General features: G+C 31.4%; 1 protein-coding gene and 1 long non-coding RNA gene across 2 annotated transcripts in view; one reads left to right on the top strand and one right to left on the bottom strand.

The window, feature by feature from the left end:
- The first annotated feature begins 1,041 nt into the window (after positions 1 to 1,041).
- On the top strand, positions 1,042 to 2,013 carry LOC106655268. Its single transcript, XR_002763672.1, has 3 exons — positions 1,042 to 1,200; positions 1,270 to 1,390; positions 1,461 to 2,013. It is a non-coding gene; the product is annotated as an uncharacterized LOC106655268 (long non-coding RNA).
- A 10,831-nt stretch (positions 2,014 to 12,844) lies between these two features.
- LOC106655267 (limbic system-associated membrane protein-like) overlaps positions 12,845 to 16,809 on the bottom strand; it is a 157,415-nt gene continuing 153,450 nt past the window's right edge. Inside the window, exon 7 of the mRNA XM_023463436.1 lies at positions 12,845 to 14,777. Coding sequence (XP_023319204.1) covers positions 14,668 to 14,777 — 110 coding nt within the window. The 3' untranslated portion in view covers positions 12,845 to 14,667. The remainder of the gene's footprint in view (positions 14,778 to 16,809) is intronic.

Here is a 16,809-nt window from a genome sequence, read left to right as displayed (position 1 = left end):
TTGCATCAAAACGACTGCTGCTTTCGCAGTTATAATGTTCGGAGCATTTCTAATGAGTTACGCAGGACAAAAGTTGGTTGACATAAGTGAAGATATGTTTGCAAATTGGTAAAATCGATTTTTCATTCTAACTAAACACGTACTTGTAAAATAAAAAAATAATTCATTTGAAGTTATGATTGTGGATGGGATAGTATGTCTGTAAAAAGTCGTAAAATGATTTTATTTATGATTCTTCGGGGTTTACGGCCATGCAAACTTACCGTGGGTCCAGCGACGGCGATTAATTTTGAAAATTTCACAAAAGTTAGTGTACAAGATTAATCAATTGAATGAACGTGAGGGTTATTTATTTAAAAATTTAATCATTTTCTATCACATAGCTCCTTAATACATCAATGTCTTATATTACCGTGATGATATCTCTCATATAGTCGAATGATGAATATTTGTCAATCATCAAAAGCTACAATAAAGTTTCAAAAATTGTTTTATTTTAAAAATTGACTTATATCCTTCTACTTTTTCTCTTCTTAATTTGATAAAAATTTATTGGCAACTTAAAATATATAAATCTAGCACATCTAGCAGAATATAATATTTGGAATTTTGAATTTTTTGGCGCTGCTCTAAGAAAACTCGCGCCACCCATCTAAATCCAACGACTAATTACAACACGTTCGTTGTGAATACACAATCGAATCACCAATTTTTTTAGAGTAAAAAAAAATTACAAATCGAACTTCATTTCCAATGACTGTATTGGTTTGTATTTAAATTTGTATGTCTCTTTTGTCTGAATATTTCTCCGCAAGCCTCACAGATATATTCAATTCTGCGCCTGGATGACTGATATTTCGATTACAATTTCGGAGTAATTGTAACAACACGAGAGTTCTTATATATACATAGCAAAACATAACTGGGTATATCCAGTCGTCTGTAGAAGGGGAAAGTATCGCCGAGGATGAGCTATCAAATTCGCTGAGTCTCTTTGCTGATAGATGAGTAGTGTATTATTTCACCAGCGGAGAGCTAAGTTCCTGCAGTAAGCAAGTATTTACACAAATTGGTGAAATCGGAGTATAGCGTTGTAGTCTACTTGAGGAAGATAACCTCGAATATTTTTTCTTTTTGATTGAATATTTTTTCTCGAGTCGTTGTGACTTTAATCAAGAGAGTAATAGAAAGTAGAGTCAGGTATAACATTTTTTATGCATGTTCTTATATTTTTCAAGCGATCGTTTTATCAGATTGACTATCGTTAAGGGTAAAAGATGAACCCGCCAATAACTGGGCAGGTGCAAGTGATGATTTCAATTTCAATTCCGACTTCAACTTCAAATGTGAAACCCAAAACTTTGAAATAGTCCCGTTTTGTAAAACACCAGTGAGTTTAATAATTTCAATTATGTTCTAATTTTTCACTGTCAATACCTATAGTACAATTTTAATTTTAGGCTCGCAACAGGAATGAGGTTATGGAATTACAGGAACGTACGAATGATAAAATACTAATAGATTTTGAGTGCAGAGATGTTAAATGTGAACTGAAGTCATTATCAACAATCATCTGCAAAAATGAACATCAAATTTTCTCACCTAATGTGAAACTAGAAAACGTAAATCAGACCAATGACATAATTGAAAATATATTCATTGACTTTGAGTGCAGAGAAGTCAAACCCGAACTGAAATCTTCATCAGCAACCGTTTTCAAAACCGAGCATCAAATTCGCCTACCTAGTGAAAAAATAGAAAAAAAAATCCGACCTTTGATATAAATGAATATATGAACATTGATTTTTTAGTACCAAATCGAATCAAGCCCTTCAAATGTGACATTTGTCAAAAATCATTTGGACACAAGAGTAAGCCTTAAAATACATGTAAATACAGTACATAATCGTAACAAATTCTTCGAATGTAACATTTGTCATGCACTATTTGAACAAAAACTACACCTCAAAACTCACATAAATACAGTTCATTATCGTAGGAAATGTTTTCAATGTGAAATTTATCATAAATCATTTGGACGAAAATATAATCTCAAAACTCATGTAAATTTAGTACATGATCGAATCAAACCCTTCGGGTGTGAGATTTGTCACAAATCATTTGGTTACCAACAAAACTTAAAAAATCATATCAGTGGAGTACACAATCGAAACAAACCCTTTGAATGTAATATTTGTCATGCATTATTTGGACAAAAACCCCACCTCAAAACTCACATAAATGTAGCACATAATAGGTTCACGATTGTTGTAGACGTTTCGAATGCGATATTTTTCGCTTAGAATGTGATTTTTTCGAAGTTATTTGGGGAAAAAAGTCACCTCAAACGTCACATTAATGATTATTTTTGATAAATTTTAATAAAATATTTTATTAAATTGTATGTGGAAGTAGTAGTCAAATAAGATCTTATGCTTAGCTTGAGGTTGCGTTGATGGATAATGATCCATCGAAGAAAATGAAATGACCTAGAACTTAGTCGTGTTAAGTTATCACTTAGAATCTTACGACAAACAGCTTAAATATTCTCAGTGCTCTTCGCTGAAGGGTCATAGGCCGATACAAGTTAATTTAAGTGTTTGTAAGTATTTAACTAGACAAAGTACTTTCAAATGGGGTATTGAAAAAGGCTTTTATGCCCGTTTTCTGAAAAAAATTTGTTTTCACTTTTTCAGCTTAACACAATAAATAGAAATATATAAGGGTCAAAATAATACTTTTTTACAAAACCGTGCGCACGTATGTCACCGATCTTGCCGCGGTTTTGGTATGTTATAGTACATGGTAAATAGGTCCCAAAAACAAAATTTTAGACCCCCTCCCCCCTCCTACCCCCCACTTCCGGTATAAACGTCCATTTTCGATCTATATTTTTTCTGAGGACATGAAGTAATTAAAAAATCTGAAAAAATTCATAAAAATACTTTTCAACAATCCAAACAACCTTGAATTTTTTCAGATTTTTTGAGTGCTTCAGGCCTTCAGAAAAAATTATTGAAAATTTCAAAAATCGAGATATGGCGGTATGAGCCGATGTAGTAAACGAAAATTTTTTCAGTTTTTTATCGCATTGAAAAACATTACCTCATTACTTCATGTCCTCAGAAAAAATATAGATCGAAAATGGACGTTTATACCGGAAGTGGGGGGTAGGAGGGGGGAGGGGGTCTAAAATTTTGTTTTTGGGACCTATTTACCATGTACTATAACATACCAAAACCGCGGCAAGATCGGTGACATACGTGCGCACGGTTTTGTAAAAAAGTATTATTTTGACCCACAATTATTTAAGCCCCCTTTGAGCCCTTAATGGAGTACATTAAAACATCAAATCTTTCGAATGTTATAAAATTGTCACACATCATTTGGGTGTCAGTAAAAACTCAAAACGGATACATTGAAGATATATAATCATATCAAATCCTAGAAGTATAAGATCTATTCATAGACATTTGAACCAAAGTTACTCGGGTAAATGAATGAAGTTAGACGTATTTTAAGATATACTTTGAATATTTTTAATTCAAAGTCCTGAATTTAAATATTAAACTTGTTCATAATAAGTTCAAAAATAAATGCAAGTATTATAATTAAAATAAGAATTGATAACTGATTTAGAAATGTCCTTAAGTTTTCTTTTTTGCATTTAAAAATGACTGATTGGATCCATAAATTAAATAAGGGATGCCATGATAGTCATATAAGACACTGCAGTATTCATAAGCTACAATAAAATGCTCAATTAAAAAAAAACTAGTTTCATTCTATCTGAACATAGAACTACTACTTTTTTGATTCATACTTACTGCACTATAACTTTCATAATTCAATTTAAGAGCTTTAGTTGGTCCTGATGTCAATTCACATGGATATTCTGCTCGCAGCATGATCAATAAAATACATGGTCTAGTTTTTAGAGGAAAATTGTACCACCCACAAGAATAACTAGAATTATAATTGTTCTATAAAATTATTCGTAAAAAAAAATTAATTAATCGAATTACAACATATTAACCTCTCATAACGAATTTCAAGACTGACATCAGTTAAAATTTGTCCAAAATAACTTATCAGAAATGCATAAAATGCTATGAATGCAAATGATACTATCATCTCCAGTAATAAGAATAAATTATTAACTTTCTTGGCGAATAAAATCTGAAATATTGATTGAAATATATAGATATTCAGAAATTAATTTTTTAAAATCGATAATTAAATTCCATACCATTGAACCACAAAAAATTAAACCTATTAAAATATAAGCATGTAATATAATTAGTACTTTTCGTCCGATACTTGATACATTAGCAAAGAAACTAGAATTTTAAGTAATTTTTTTAGAAATTCCAGATAAATTTTCAGCTGGATTATTCAGTTGGATTTTTATGCTAAATTTTTTTATACTTCGGATTGATTTCTCGGCTGAAATTTAGCTCAATTTACCAAATTAAAAATTTAACCTAAATGTTAGGTTATAAATTTCTGCTAAAATATTCCTGCCGGAAATTCGAGCTTGAAAATCCAACCAAAACATCAAGCTTTAAATTATTTTATAATTATACCATTTTAAATCATACGATTGAAATTATGATTACAAGTATAAAATTCTTATTATATTTAGGACTGAACGATACCGTCACGCCGCGTAGTGGCGAAATTCTGTACTAGCGCACTAGGGCAATTTTGACGAAATAACATGGGAAATTCGATAAATGTACAAAATAATAAATGTTGCACAATGAATTTTGTACATTTGTCATTTTTAATTGTAAGTACATACCTAAATATAAATTTAGAAATTTTAATCCCATTAAAAATTTGTTAATAAGTGTTGTTAGACAACATTTAATGTCAATTATCCGAGTGCAGCACAGTTATTTCGTCAAAATTTCCCTAGTGCGCTAGTACAGAATTTCGCCACTACGCGGCGTGACGGTATCGTTCAGTCCTCAATAGATATAATTATTTTTTATATTACTCAAAACAATCTTTGTGTTTGCGGTGTATGTCTACTACTTCATTATGAATATACTCGTTCAATGATCCATTGAAAGTAAAAGAGTCACTGTTAACAAGTTTTTTAAGAGTTGAAAATCTGTAACTATAATCGATATCTGTTTTCTTACTTGAGTATTAGCCTCATATATAATAATAGTAATTTACGACACAAGTGTTTTAAAGTGTTACTTATAGCACTTGAAACGTAAATTACTAGAATGCAATTATGTTAAAGAATTCGGTTAATTAGATACCTGAGTAGCCTGAATCTTGCTAGATTCAGTGAGATAAAAAAAATCTGAGAAATACACAAAGACAATGCAAACAATGCTGCCTGTGTTAAAATGATGAAGGTATACCCGAACCAGAAAAAAAAATATTTTTCAGGATCTAGAAGTGTTAATTCTCCAGTTGTACATAATTTTGCTGTAAAATTGTGTTCCCCTGGTAATATAATATTGAGAATTGGTGGAATAATAGCTGGTAGAAGCCAAAATAACAAAAAAGAGCCAAGAACAGCAACTGAATATTTAAAAAAGTATTCGAATTTATAGCTCTAAAATTATATAATTCAAAGAAATACCTTTGATGAAAGGAATAATCACAGAGTGGGATTTGCTCATTTTAATTAACAGTTCTTTTTGTTCGGGAACAGTGACACTTTTCCAAAAAGTAACTGCTTCTTTAAGAAAACTTTCGACCTAAAATAGTGTAAACATTACAGAGTGTATATATTTTATTGGATAAAAGATAACTTTTCAAAATGAAATACTTGTTTATCTAGAGAAACAAATAGAAGATAAATACATAATATCATAGAAAGAAATGCCAACTCGAATAGGTTTTGAATTGCGAGTTCCCAATCGATTGGGGTTACAAAAACTCTCCGTTTTGTAGCAAGAGCCTATGATATTTTCACAAACATAATTTTAAAGTTCTTTGGAAAAACACTATGTTTAGGTATTGTTTTATCAACATTAAATAATCTACCGTTACATATAAACCGTAGGTGAAATTAATAGAATATATAATTCTTCCAAGATACTGAATCTTACGATTTGTGTATGGCCAAAAAAAACACAATCGATGATATATTACATTTCCTCCATAATAAACAGAGTCAATTTCACGCAATGAACGTTCGATTGGATCCATTGTTTAAAGATTTCCAAATATTTCGAATACCAAAGTAAGTTTGACGTTATTAAAACATTTGCAGTTGTACTAATGAAGCTTTCCGAACACTTATTTTCACGAAAGGTTTTAAAACATAATTCTAGGCTAATGTATAAAATATTTAACTATTTAATATTTTATATCTTGACTATAAATTCAAACTTTTTAAATGTGTTGACGATAGACTAAAGCATCTTGTGAAAATTTCAAATGTTTAGACAAAATTTGGCCTTAGATGTACCAAAACTTTTATTGGATATATTGTTTGAAATGAACTTAATAATCTGAATATTTTAGCTTATTGTATTGCTCACCATTTTCGATTGCACATTTGATTATTTCCTGAGATAATATTTTGTTAAAAAGTTTTCAAACATCACTATAATGTTTTGGCCTGCAGAATAAAAAATTTAGCTCAATGACATTTTAAGTATTTGACCACAAACGTACCCTTTTAATATTAATTTTGTTAAAACTATCGACAAAAAATGTGTTTTATAGGTCAGACTTGAAGAGACAAGCTACTTTTACACAGCATTCGAGTAGGAACTACCGACAAGTAAGTAAATAAAATAATGACACATGATATATATAATACATCAATATAATACATCAAACTGTGATGATATCTAATGTAGTTGTCGTTAAATCGTTAAAAACTTAAAATAAAGTTTACAAAATTATTTTATTTTAGAATCGGCTTGTACTCAACTACTTTTAGTATTTTAGTTTGATAATGGTACTTTTGCGGTCATCTTTAATTCTTTCGACATTGTGTTCAAAGCTTACGAGCAAAGAAAACTTGTTATATCTTCCATCAATATGAATCTATAATTCTTATAATTTTTCTTTTTTCCTAGAAAATTAACTCGAAAAACGAAAATTTTGAATACGAACAAAGTTGAAATTACTGTGTTTATCTTGCAGAACCCAGAGCCAAAGTAGCAATGAATAGGCATCTTGCTTCTCTGTTCTGTTAACTAGCATCTTGCTGATCGGAGGCATGAAAAATACCATATATGATACATTTACAATGAATATTAAATCAAAGACCTTCATTTCAACCTCGTTTTACTTTCAGGAAAATACAGTACGATATTAGATATTGCAGGGTAAGTCAGATTTATGAATAAAAGAGGACGTATTTTGATATAGATTTTTTAAGTTTGAAATCTTGAATTTAAATAAATTAAGAAAACTTGCGATGATAAGTTCTAATTACATGCAGGTATTATTATCAAAATGTGACTTTAAACAAAACTGAATCAGAACTTTTTATTAAAAATTTTATCCTCCATTGTTTAATTATTATTGATTTACAGAATCAATTAAATTAGAGATGCCATGACAGTCATGTAAGAAGCTGCTGTATTCATAAGCTTAAAAAAAATACTCAATTAGAAACCAAAGCTAGTGTTATACTGTAGAACTTATTAATACTAACTGCGCTATAACTTTCGTAATTTATTTTAAGAGCTGTAGCTGGTCCTGAAGACAATTGACAAGGATATGACGCTCGAAGCATAATCAATAACATGTATCGTCTAGTTTTCAAAGGAAAATTGTACCATCCACAAGAATAACTAAAACCATATTTTTTATATAATATTATTCATAAAATATTATTGTCTGTTTGAATACGAAATCGAAACACAAGGAATTTACCTTTTATAAAAAATGTCAACTAACATCAGCTAAAAGTTGGCCATGATGATTGATAAGAAATGCATTAAATGCTACCATTACAAATGCTATTGCATTTTTCTTGGCGTTCTTCGCTATTGCGATGCAAATGCGTCGACGTAATTTTTCGAAACAAGTTTCTGTTGCGTCCATAGGCATCATACACCTTGCCACAATTCGATCTTATGCAGATAGACTGTGCATAACGAAGATAAACTGAATGATCGACTGTACGAGAAAAAAGACATAAGCTTTTTTTGATTCGCGATGGGAATTGTGCAACACAATGATTCAAGCAAGCACGAAGGCGGGCGAGAGCGGTAAATTCAATTTTTCGTTTTTGAAGCTCTCCGTGGACTTACCAACCAAACGCGACATTAACGAAAGCAAAAAGCTTGAAAAGAATTTTCTACTTTCGAAAGTCAAAATAACGTGCGCGCGCGAAGCCAATCAAGCATTGGAAAGTACGAATCATCAACAAAGACGATAAGTGAGGTGCCTGATTTTTTTTGGTAATCATTTAATCTTTTGGTAGTCATTTCCAGAAGCAAGAATAAATTATTAACTTTTTTGGCGAATAAAATCTTAAAAAAGGATATTATCAATATGAATATTCAATAATTAATTTTTAATGAAATTTATTGAATTTAATACCATTGAGCCAGTATAAATCAAACCTATTAAAATATAAGAATATTGTAGCATTAGTATTTTTCGCAAAATATTTGACACTTTTGCAAAGTAACTAGAATTTTAGAAATTAAATAACTCCATTAAAAATTCTAGCTAGATTTGAATCGGAATTCCAGCTGAAATTCAGTTGAAATCGCTTCAATTTAAGCTGTCTTCCAGTTGGAATTTAGTTAAAATCACTTTCATTCAAGCTCTATTCCAGCTGGATTTTCAGCTAGATTTTCAAACTTGTTTGAAAGGATTTTTAGGCTGGGATTCAGCTTAATTTTTCTGTTTGAAAATTTTGCTTAACTTTGAGACACTATATTCTGATGTAAATTCCAGCCCAAAAATCCAGTCAAATAAAATAATTGCAAAATCAAGCGTATAATATATTGTTTCAAAATTGTACAACTATTGTTCGTCGAACTTTATATATATTGGGATCCGAAGCAGCGCTCGTTTTTCGTCAAAGATGGCGGCGTATGCTCAGCATTTAACATAGGCTCTTATGGGCGAGACGTCCTCTTATGGAAGAGGAGAGAAATTCGACTTTCACGTGCCAAGCTTTTATTGCGTTTATCATTTAAAATGACTTAATAGCTAATTATTTTTTTTGTTGTTTTTAATAATTTCATTGCTATCGAATCATTTTCAATCGTACGATTGTTTATTTCATCCGAGAATATTTTATTAGCAAGTTTTTAAACTGATCTATAATGCTCAGTCCTGCAGGATGAAAAATTCAACCCCATGACATTTCAAGCAGTTGACCACAAACGTATATTTTCAATATTTATATATTTAAAACTATCTACAGAAAATGTAAGCTCTCATCTAGATCTGATTCTATGGAAAAGAATCATTAAAATTTATGCATTCGGGTACGCATAGTAACGCGTTTCTATCGGTTGTTACAATACTTTAATTATTAAATTTTTCAAATCAATTGTGTTCCATTACTCACTGATTATATTAGATAAAATTAGATTGATTCGTATGTGTTGTCCCATCGGAAATTTATTTTTTTAATAATTGGGTTACTACTTTGCTTTACATTTCCTGACTCTTCATCTCTTATTTTAAAATTGTTCATATAATTTTTCTTAATAATTTTTTATATCCAAAATTTAAATCACTCGAATTTTTCGAGTGATTTCAAAGTTTACTTGGCAAACGAAAAATATCTTAATGTTCAATGAAATAAGGTAACAGTTACTGTAATCACTGTGCAGAACCGAGTGCTCGGTTACGCAAAATATCCAAAAATTTGAGTCGATTCAGCTAAACGAGGTATTTTACGTACTCTAAATGGTAACTTTAAAACGACCTACAGGGCACAAAAATAATCGTAGAGAGCTCTATTTTTTAAGTTACTCTTTGAAAAGAGAACTTGGCGATGTTTTTTGTAAGATTTCGATAAACAATTTACTGCAGTCCATAAACACGTTTAACATTAGATTTTTTAGTTATTTATAATGTTGTGCTCAAATATTACTTGTAACTTGATATTGACTCGTACCTATTTATAATAAATATGGCTTTAAAACAGACAAAGTTTCCAAGAAATCAAAAAAAGAAAAATCTAAATAAAATTTTTGTTGCGATAATTTTTTTGCTCACTTTATGTTATGAAAGCTTACGATAAAAAGTTCAAAAGTACATGCAGGTGTTATTATTGAAAAATAACTTGAAACACAATTTATTTAGAAATTTTAGTGAAACGTTTTTCCTCCTTTGCTTAATTATTATTGATTTGTAAATTATGATTGCATGAAAACTAGTTTCATTCTGTAGAACTGATTTATACTAACTGCACTATAACTTTCGTAATTTATTTTAAGAGTTGCACCTGGTCCTGGTGTCAGTTCACATGGATATGGATATGCTGCTAACAATTTCATTGTTATCTTATTATTTTATATTTTTTGATCGATTATTTGTTTGCAGGGTTTTACACAACACTATAATGTTCTTGCCTTTAGAATAAAAAATTTAACTCAGTGACATATCAAGTATTTGACCACAAACTTATTCTGTTAATATTAATTTTTTTAAACTGTCAACAGGAAATTTAGACTCAAGTCTATAGAATAAATTTGCCATTAAAATGTATGAATTCGTACAGGCATGGCAACGCGTTACTGGCGGTTGTAACAAAACTTTAGTCATCAAATTTTTTCAATTAGTTGTGTTCGAACACTCTTTAATTGTAGCCTTGAAGAAATATGTTATGCAAGGCACTCAAAGTAACCCAAGCCACAAACGAAAAGTACGCGATGAAAACTATAGCCATCAGTCAAATAAAAAAATCTATTTTACAAATATATTAACCAAATTTTTCTACCACGCCTGCTTTAAAACTTTTTTTCGAGCCTATCGTAGAGCTTCATCTAGGAGAAAGCAAATCTTAGAACAATTTAAATTATTTCCAATGAATAATTCATTTTAGTAGAACAATTTTTTTAATTAAGACGTCATTACAATTTCATTACGTGCAAGTAATTTGTTACGATAAACTTGATAGTAACAGAAAAAAAATACTGAAAAACGCTTCAAAAAGCAACACTTGAAGAAATCCAGAGAATTCTTGATTGGTTCTCGTTTGAAGTTCTTCCTTTAAAAATATTTTAAAACTCATATCCTGATATTGTTATTAATTAGCCAAAATAGGCTAAATTGTCCTTTTTTCCAAACTCTAGTAGATTCTACAGCGATTTTAAATGCGATCATCCACGAACTGAAGGAGCGAGAGAAATACCGTTTTTTTACAGGGTTATATTTTGAATCGTTTGACACTAATGTACTCAAATAATTAGCTACAATTAGTAGTGAACCTTCAACTACCTCTCGGCTTTGTGACGGATTGACAGATTGGTCTCTCTCTCTGATATTAATGGCAAGTATCGATTCATTAAAAGCTTACATCCCGAGAGAAGCGTCACGCAGCCGCTGTATCGTTACGCTGCTCCTTGAAACGGATTTTCTTCCGGCGAACACTTCGATAAACTTATCTTCTCAGACTTAATCTTCTCATTAGATTGTGCGCGCTACGTAAGAAAAGCATGGCAGCGCGAGAGGTATTTCCGATGTCTGCTTTGTCTAAGCCGTCCGGCTTTCTAACCTTCTCGTCGATGCTGCAGTGGTATATAGAACGTGAGCTTTATAGAGGTTTAACAACGATACGCAGCAAATCCAAGTAGCTTGATTATTTTATGCATTCTTTTTTTTACGAATAATGACTCAATTTGGTATTGATTTGATTTAAACAAATTCCAAAATATCATTTGACAACTAACTAGGATTTAGAAAAATCAAATCAAAAACGTTTATAAATAACTGAACATAATTAAACAATTAAACATAGCTAATGCAAATAAAGTATTGATCATTAATAAATTGATGATTTAGCAGTTTTGTGTTAATAATACAATTGCCTGATCATTTTCGTTAAATTAATTTTATTTTCATCAAAGATAATATATTTTTTCATAGAGGCAATTCTACTGACGTGTAACTACAATATATTATGTGTGGCTTTGCGTGAAACAGAGCCACAGTCGATTACAGCTTTGGGTTATATTTACACTTTACTTTAACCTTTTCAAACGATACATTTTTGAGTTAATGAGGTATCCTATCTGCTAACTTAATTGTATGTAAATAGTTTTTACAATTATATATACAAGACAATATTTAATTGATAATTTTCTGCTTTATTTGTATAGTACACACATCATTTACTCCGTATACTTATATATTATTATTTATAAATTCCTGTTTTTATATCAACGCTTGTAACCTATACATTCATTTTAACAGCACCCGTATAATCCGCGAAATCTACAGACGATATGTTGACGATCAAAAATGGCTTCGTTACGCAGTGTGCAGCAATAATTTTCGCGAAATCGTGCATTTTTGATAAAATATTTTTACAGTTGCATGAAAAAAAAAATATCTCAACGAAATTCTCGTAAATCCTGGTCTAAAATGAGCTTACAGTAAACTTTGCAAATACGAAATAGAAATATGAACATTTTTAAAGTCATATTTGTCTCGTGAATATTTGTTTTCGCATCAATTTTTTAAGAGCAAATGGATTCGATTATTGAAAACAACGTTCTCAAAGACTGTTCCCATAAAATTCAATCTTAAAACTTGATTATTTTTAAAAGGGCGTAATATCGAAACAGGCAAATCTCTAGAATGTGGAAACTTTAGAATAATTTTCAATTATCTTGATCAATTTTATCTTACTATAATAAATATTTAAACACTTTTGATTTAAATTAAAGATGAGAAATTCTTTTAAGATTTCAAAGGTTTTTTGTTCTTTTACATTTTTTAAAATTTAATTCATGCTCTATATTTCTTCAAATGCAAACACACAAGCTTCAGAGACATCGTAAAATCTTTTCACCTTATAAATAAGAATGAGACATTTTCCAATCTTTTGTACCATTCTACTATGAAAAAAATGCAATAACAAAATTTCATTAGATTTGAAACCATCGAATTACAGAATCAGCAAAAATGAAGCCATTGTATATGCAGCAGTTTTTTTATAAGCTCAACTCCAATAAAGGAAAAGCTGTATCGCTAATCAAAAAGTACGACCTAAATAATTCTTCAATTAGTCATTTCATTGCTAAAAGAAAAAGTATGATTAGTGAATCTTTCACTTATTTACGTCGCAGTATGTATGAAATCAAAATTTGCTGCAATTATAATTAATATTTCGCTGTAACTCGTGTACTGATTGGAGAAATGATTACTTTTGTTATTACTCATGCTTTCAGTTCGCCTCTACAAAGCTTCGTGCTTCGTCCGGGAATTATCAATTTATGTTCTAGAGATTTGCCCAAATACTCAACGTTAAATTTACTCTTCATCAGCAAAACCATGAAAGAAGACATTTCGATTTCGGTCGAATAAATCAAATGATTTTGTTGTTTTATAATCGCGTTGGACTATTTATTTTATGTAAATTAACTCGTGCGGTATTTCACTTCCGATTGACGTGCCACACTTAAACTCTTCCACAATCTCATTCACAAAGCTTTACAACTTTTACAATTAACGACAGAGCACAATCAAAGGAGAACATAACAATTGAGAAATGTTTGCGCAATTATATACATTTATTTCATGTATACAGCTGTACTTGAAAAAAAAAGAGAGGAGAAAAAGTCATTCCAGAAAAAAAGTTGTTGATTTTTGTCAGTCGAATATCCGATCTATTTACGACTTAATAAATTACTTCTTTGTTTTTGCACACGAATGAACTATAATTAAAAAAAAAGAATGATAAAATATTTTAACGATTTGAACTAAAAATTCTCAAGTCTCAGACACATATTATATCTCTCTGTTTTGAACTTTCAACTACTCTGCGTACATAAGTAAATATTTTATATTATATATGGTCTGTGTCATGTTAACCGTAATATTGTCTAGAAAAGTATAGATAATTTAGGAAAATTATAATTAATACATTAATCTTCATTATATATTGTTTTTACAAAATTTCATGTTAACCATGAAAAAATTAAAGAAATGATCTCTCAATATCACGGTTGACGCGACGGTACATGTTCGATTCTCGCACTACGTGTCATGGTATCATGTGTGGGTATAAAATCATCGATTCGTAAATGTTTTTTTTACAATTTTACTTCGCAAGAATCACGTATATATATGCTGCAGCTTAATCACGACGCATGTAAACGAAAAAGTAAACCAGTAGGAAATTCGAGCGTTCTTCAAAAAACATTTACCATCGTATCAATTATATTTTCGTAAGTTTTACTCGTTATTTTTATTTTTATTTTTTTTTTTCTTGCATAAAATACGTTTTTCAATGTACACGTGGGAGGGGAGGGCGAGGAGGAATAAACTAGATTAAGTATATCGGTGGTTGCGTGGCAGCGATTCGTTCATTTTTCGTTGAACGCCATGCAGCTTCGAGAGAAGGTGTATATTTTCATTCTTGCTCGCGACCGAACCGAGTCGCGGCGGAGTCAGTTGCGTCTTCCCCGCGGGAAATTCTGCCGCAGCAAGTTACAAAAATGACGACGACAACGACGGCGGTCGACTATCGTTGTTTAGCAGTCACCTCGTGAACGAGCCCGCGTGCAGGATTATCAGCAGCAGGGCCAAGGTGCGCGTCGCCGCGCCGCTATTGCTCGAGTTGCCGTGCTGCATGGCCGCTGGATGCTCACCTGTGAACACATGAAGCATAAAAAAGGCCTCGTTATTGTAGTTATAAGCTTTAATTTATTACAATTATGATTGAATGATAAAAATTTAAGCTAATATTCGGGGTATAGTGTAGTGTGTGTTCTCTGATCTTTCTCTGTGGTGACTTTGACAGATCAAAGCAAGAGGATTTGTATTGATTAGGGCTTATAATATATAGATAGGTGTACCTGTGTGCGCGTCGATGTATGTTTGTGCATTATTGACATTCGAAACCCAATTCTGCCTGGCACAAAGTGTTTATATGTGTAAAAACAAATATCCACATTGGGATTACATGGAGCTCATTAGTCATTAGCGACGAATTAATAATCGTAGGAAAATGTGCACAATTTTCCTAAATGAAAATACAGCGATGTACCTAAGGTCTTCATTTATTCTCGTTTTTTGAATTGCGCCGAGGCAGTGAAAACGGCATATTATGCAACGGGTTGAATATGCCTGCTTTCTTTGTTAAAACAAGGGATTGCAGCAGCTGCACGACGACGACGACCCGAAGGCTTACAGCTTACGTTTTCAAGAGCTTTCACGTCAATGCAAGTCACTGATCAAGGGCCTCTATACACGCGGGGCTGTGTGTCTTTGAATATCTCTACCTCTCTCTCTCTCTCTCTCGATCTCTTATATATGCCACACGTAGTTAGCAGTAGTGCTTCACTTTGATGTGTATACAGCATGAATGTGCAATGTGCCAAATCGATGCCTCTAGCACACGCACAAATCGAGACTATATCACGTATATATATTGGGGGGAGAGATCTACTCAGTAGATCTATGAGCTCGTACGAGGTGTGTGTATATATGCGTCTACATCTTCACTCAATGAATGTTATTGCGGCTACGAGTGTTTGATAGATAATCAAATGTTCGACATTCGAATATGGCGTATATATACGTGTGTGTGTAGGCATGCCAGGTGAAGCGTTACAGGTCAAAATATGTTGCATGATTCGAGTATATTACTGTTGATTATATTTACTTTGAATAATTAACCTTCCCGTAGAAAAATTTAATTTCGTGTTTTAAAAGCAATAAAATCGATGCGATTCAAATTAAATGTTAAGATTTCATAAATCATATCAGATTCATTTTCATTGAGTTTTTGTCAATTCTACATTTGTTGCGTAAAATATCTATTACACTGACTTTATGAATTTGAATTCGACTTATATACAAATATTTTTGCTTTGACACTTGCAGATTTTCAGATAAAGGTATACGCCATCTATCGGCGAAGACTAACTTTTATTACAATTGTATTGCCATACATTTTTCGTGCAATTAGCGCAAAAACTAAGCCAGTATAAATATATTAATTTTCAATTAATTATTAAAAATTGTATGTAAAACTACCTTACATAAAATTCAGTATGGATAACTTAGCACGACTATAGTGTACACTGCCTTCGCAAGGGTAAAATGATGTAAACTTCATTCTAGAAATATACTACACTAGTATGTTTCAAACGCGCTCCGCTCGTGTTAATTTTTTCACTCGTTTTTTGAGGTTATAGTGACTTTCAGGCGCGCTTCGCGCGCGTACATCTTTCAGTCAGTTTCGAAAAAGTTGCTATTTTGACCGTAGATGTCACTTTATTACGTTTCGACTCGAGTCAAAAGTCAGTCGACCAATCAGAGGCCGAATAGATTGGCTTCACTTTTAGGTCCATCTCTTTTTTATAAGTTAGATTAATGCTCTACTGTACGCCTTTAAGTTTTGTCTTTATAAGCACAAAAAAAAATTCAACAGCTTCACAGTGTCAGATGAACTTTTAAAATAAGCCAACGAAAAAACTTAGTTAAATTGCTCATCTGCTATTTGAATAATCACAGAGGAAAAAATGAGTAATTCTGTGCACTCAGTCATTTCAGGTTTTATCTTATTTTTTTATACGAAACTATCAATGCTAAATCGCGAACGAAGAGCTTTTTTTATTCATCCCAACACTCGCGCATAAGCATTTTTTTTCTCCCAACTAATAACGCGTTAACGAA

The sequence above is a fragment of the Trichogramma pretiosum genome, unplaced genomic scaffold (genome assembly GCF_000599845.2).
Source record: "Trichogramma pretiosum strain Unisexual culture from Peru unplaced genomic scaffold, Tpre_2.0 scaffold91, whole genome shotgun sequence".
Classification (NCBI taxonomy): domain Eukaryota; kingdom Metazoa; phylum Arthropoda; class Insecta; order Hymenoptera; family Trichogrammatidae; genus Trichogramma; species Trichogramma pretiosum.
This window is presented reverse-complemented; position numbering and strand designations above follow the sequence as displayed.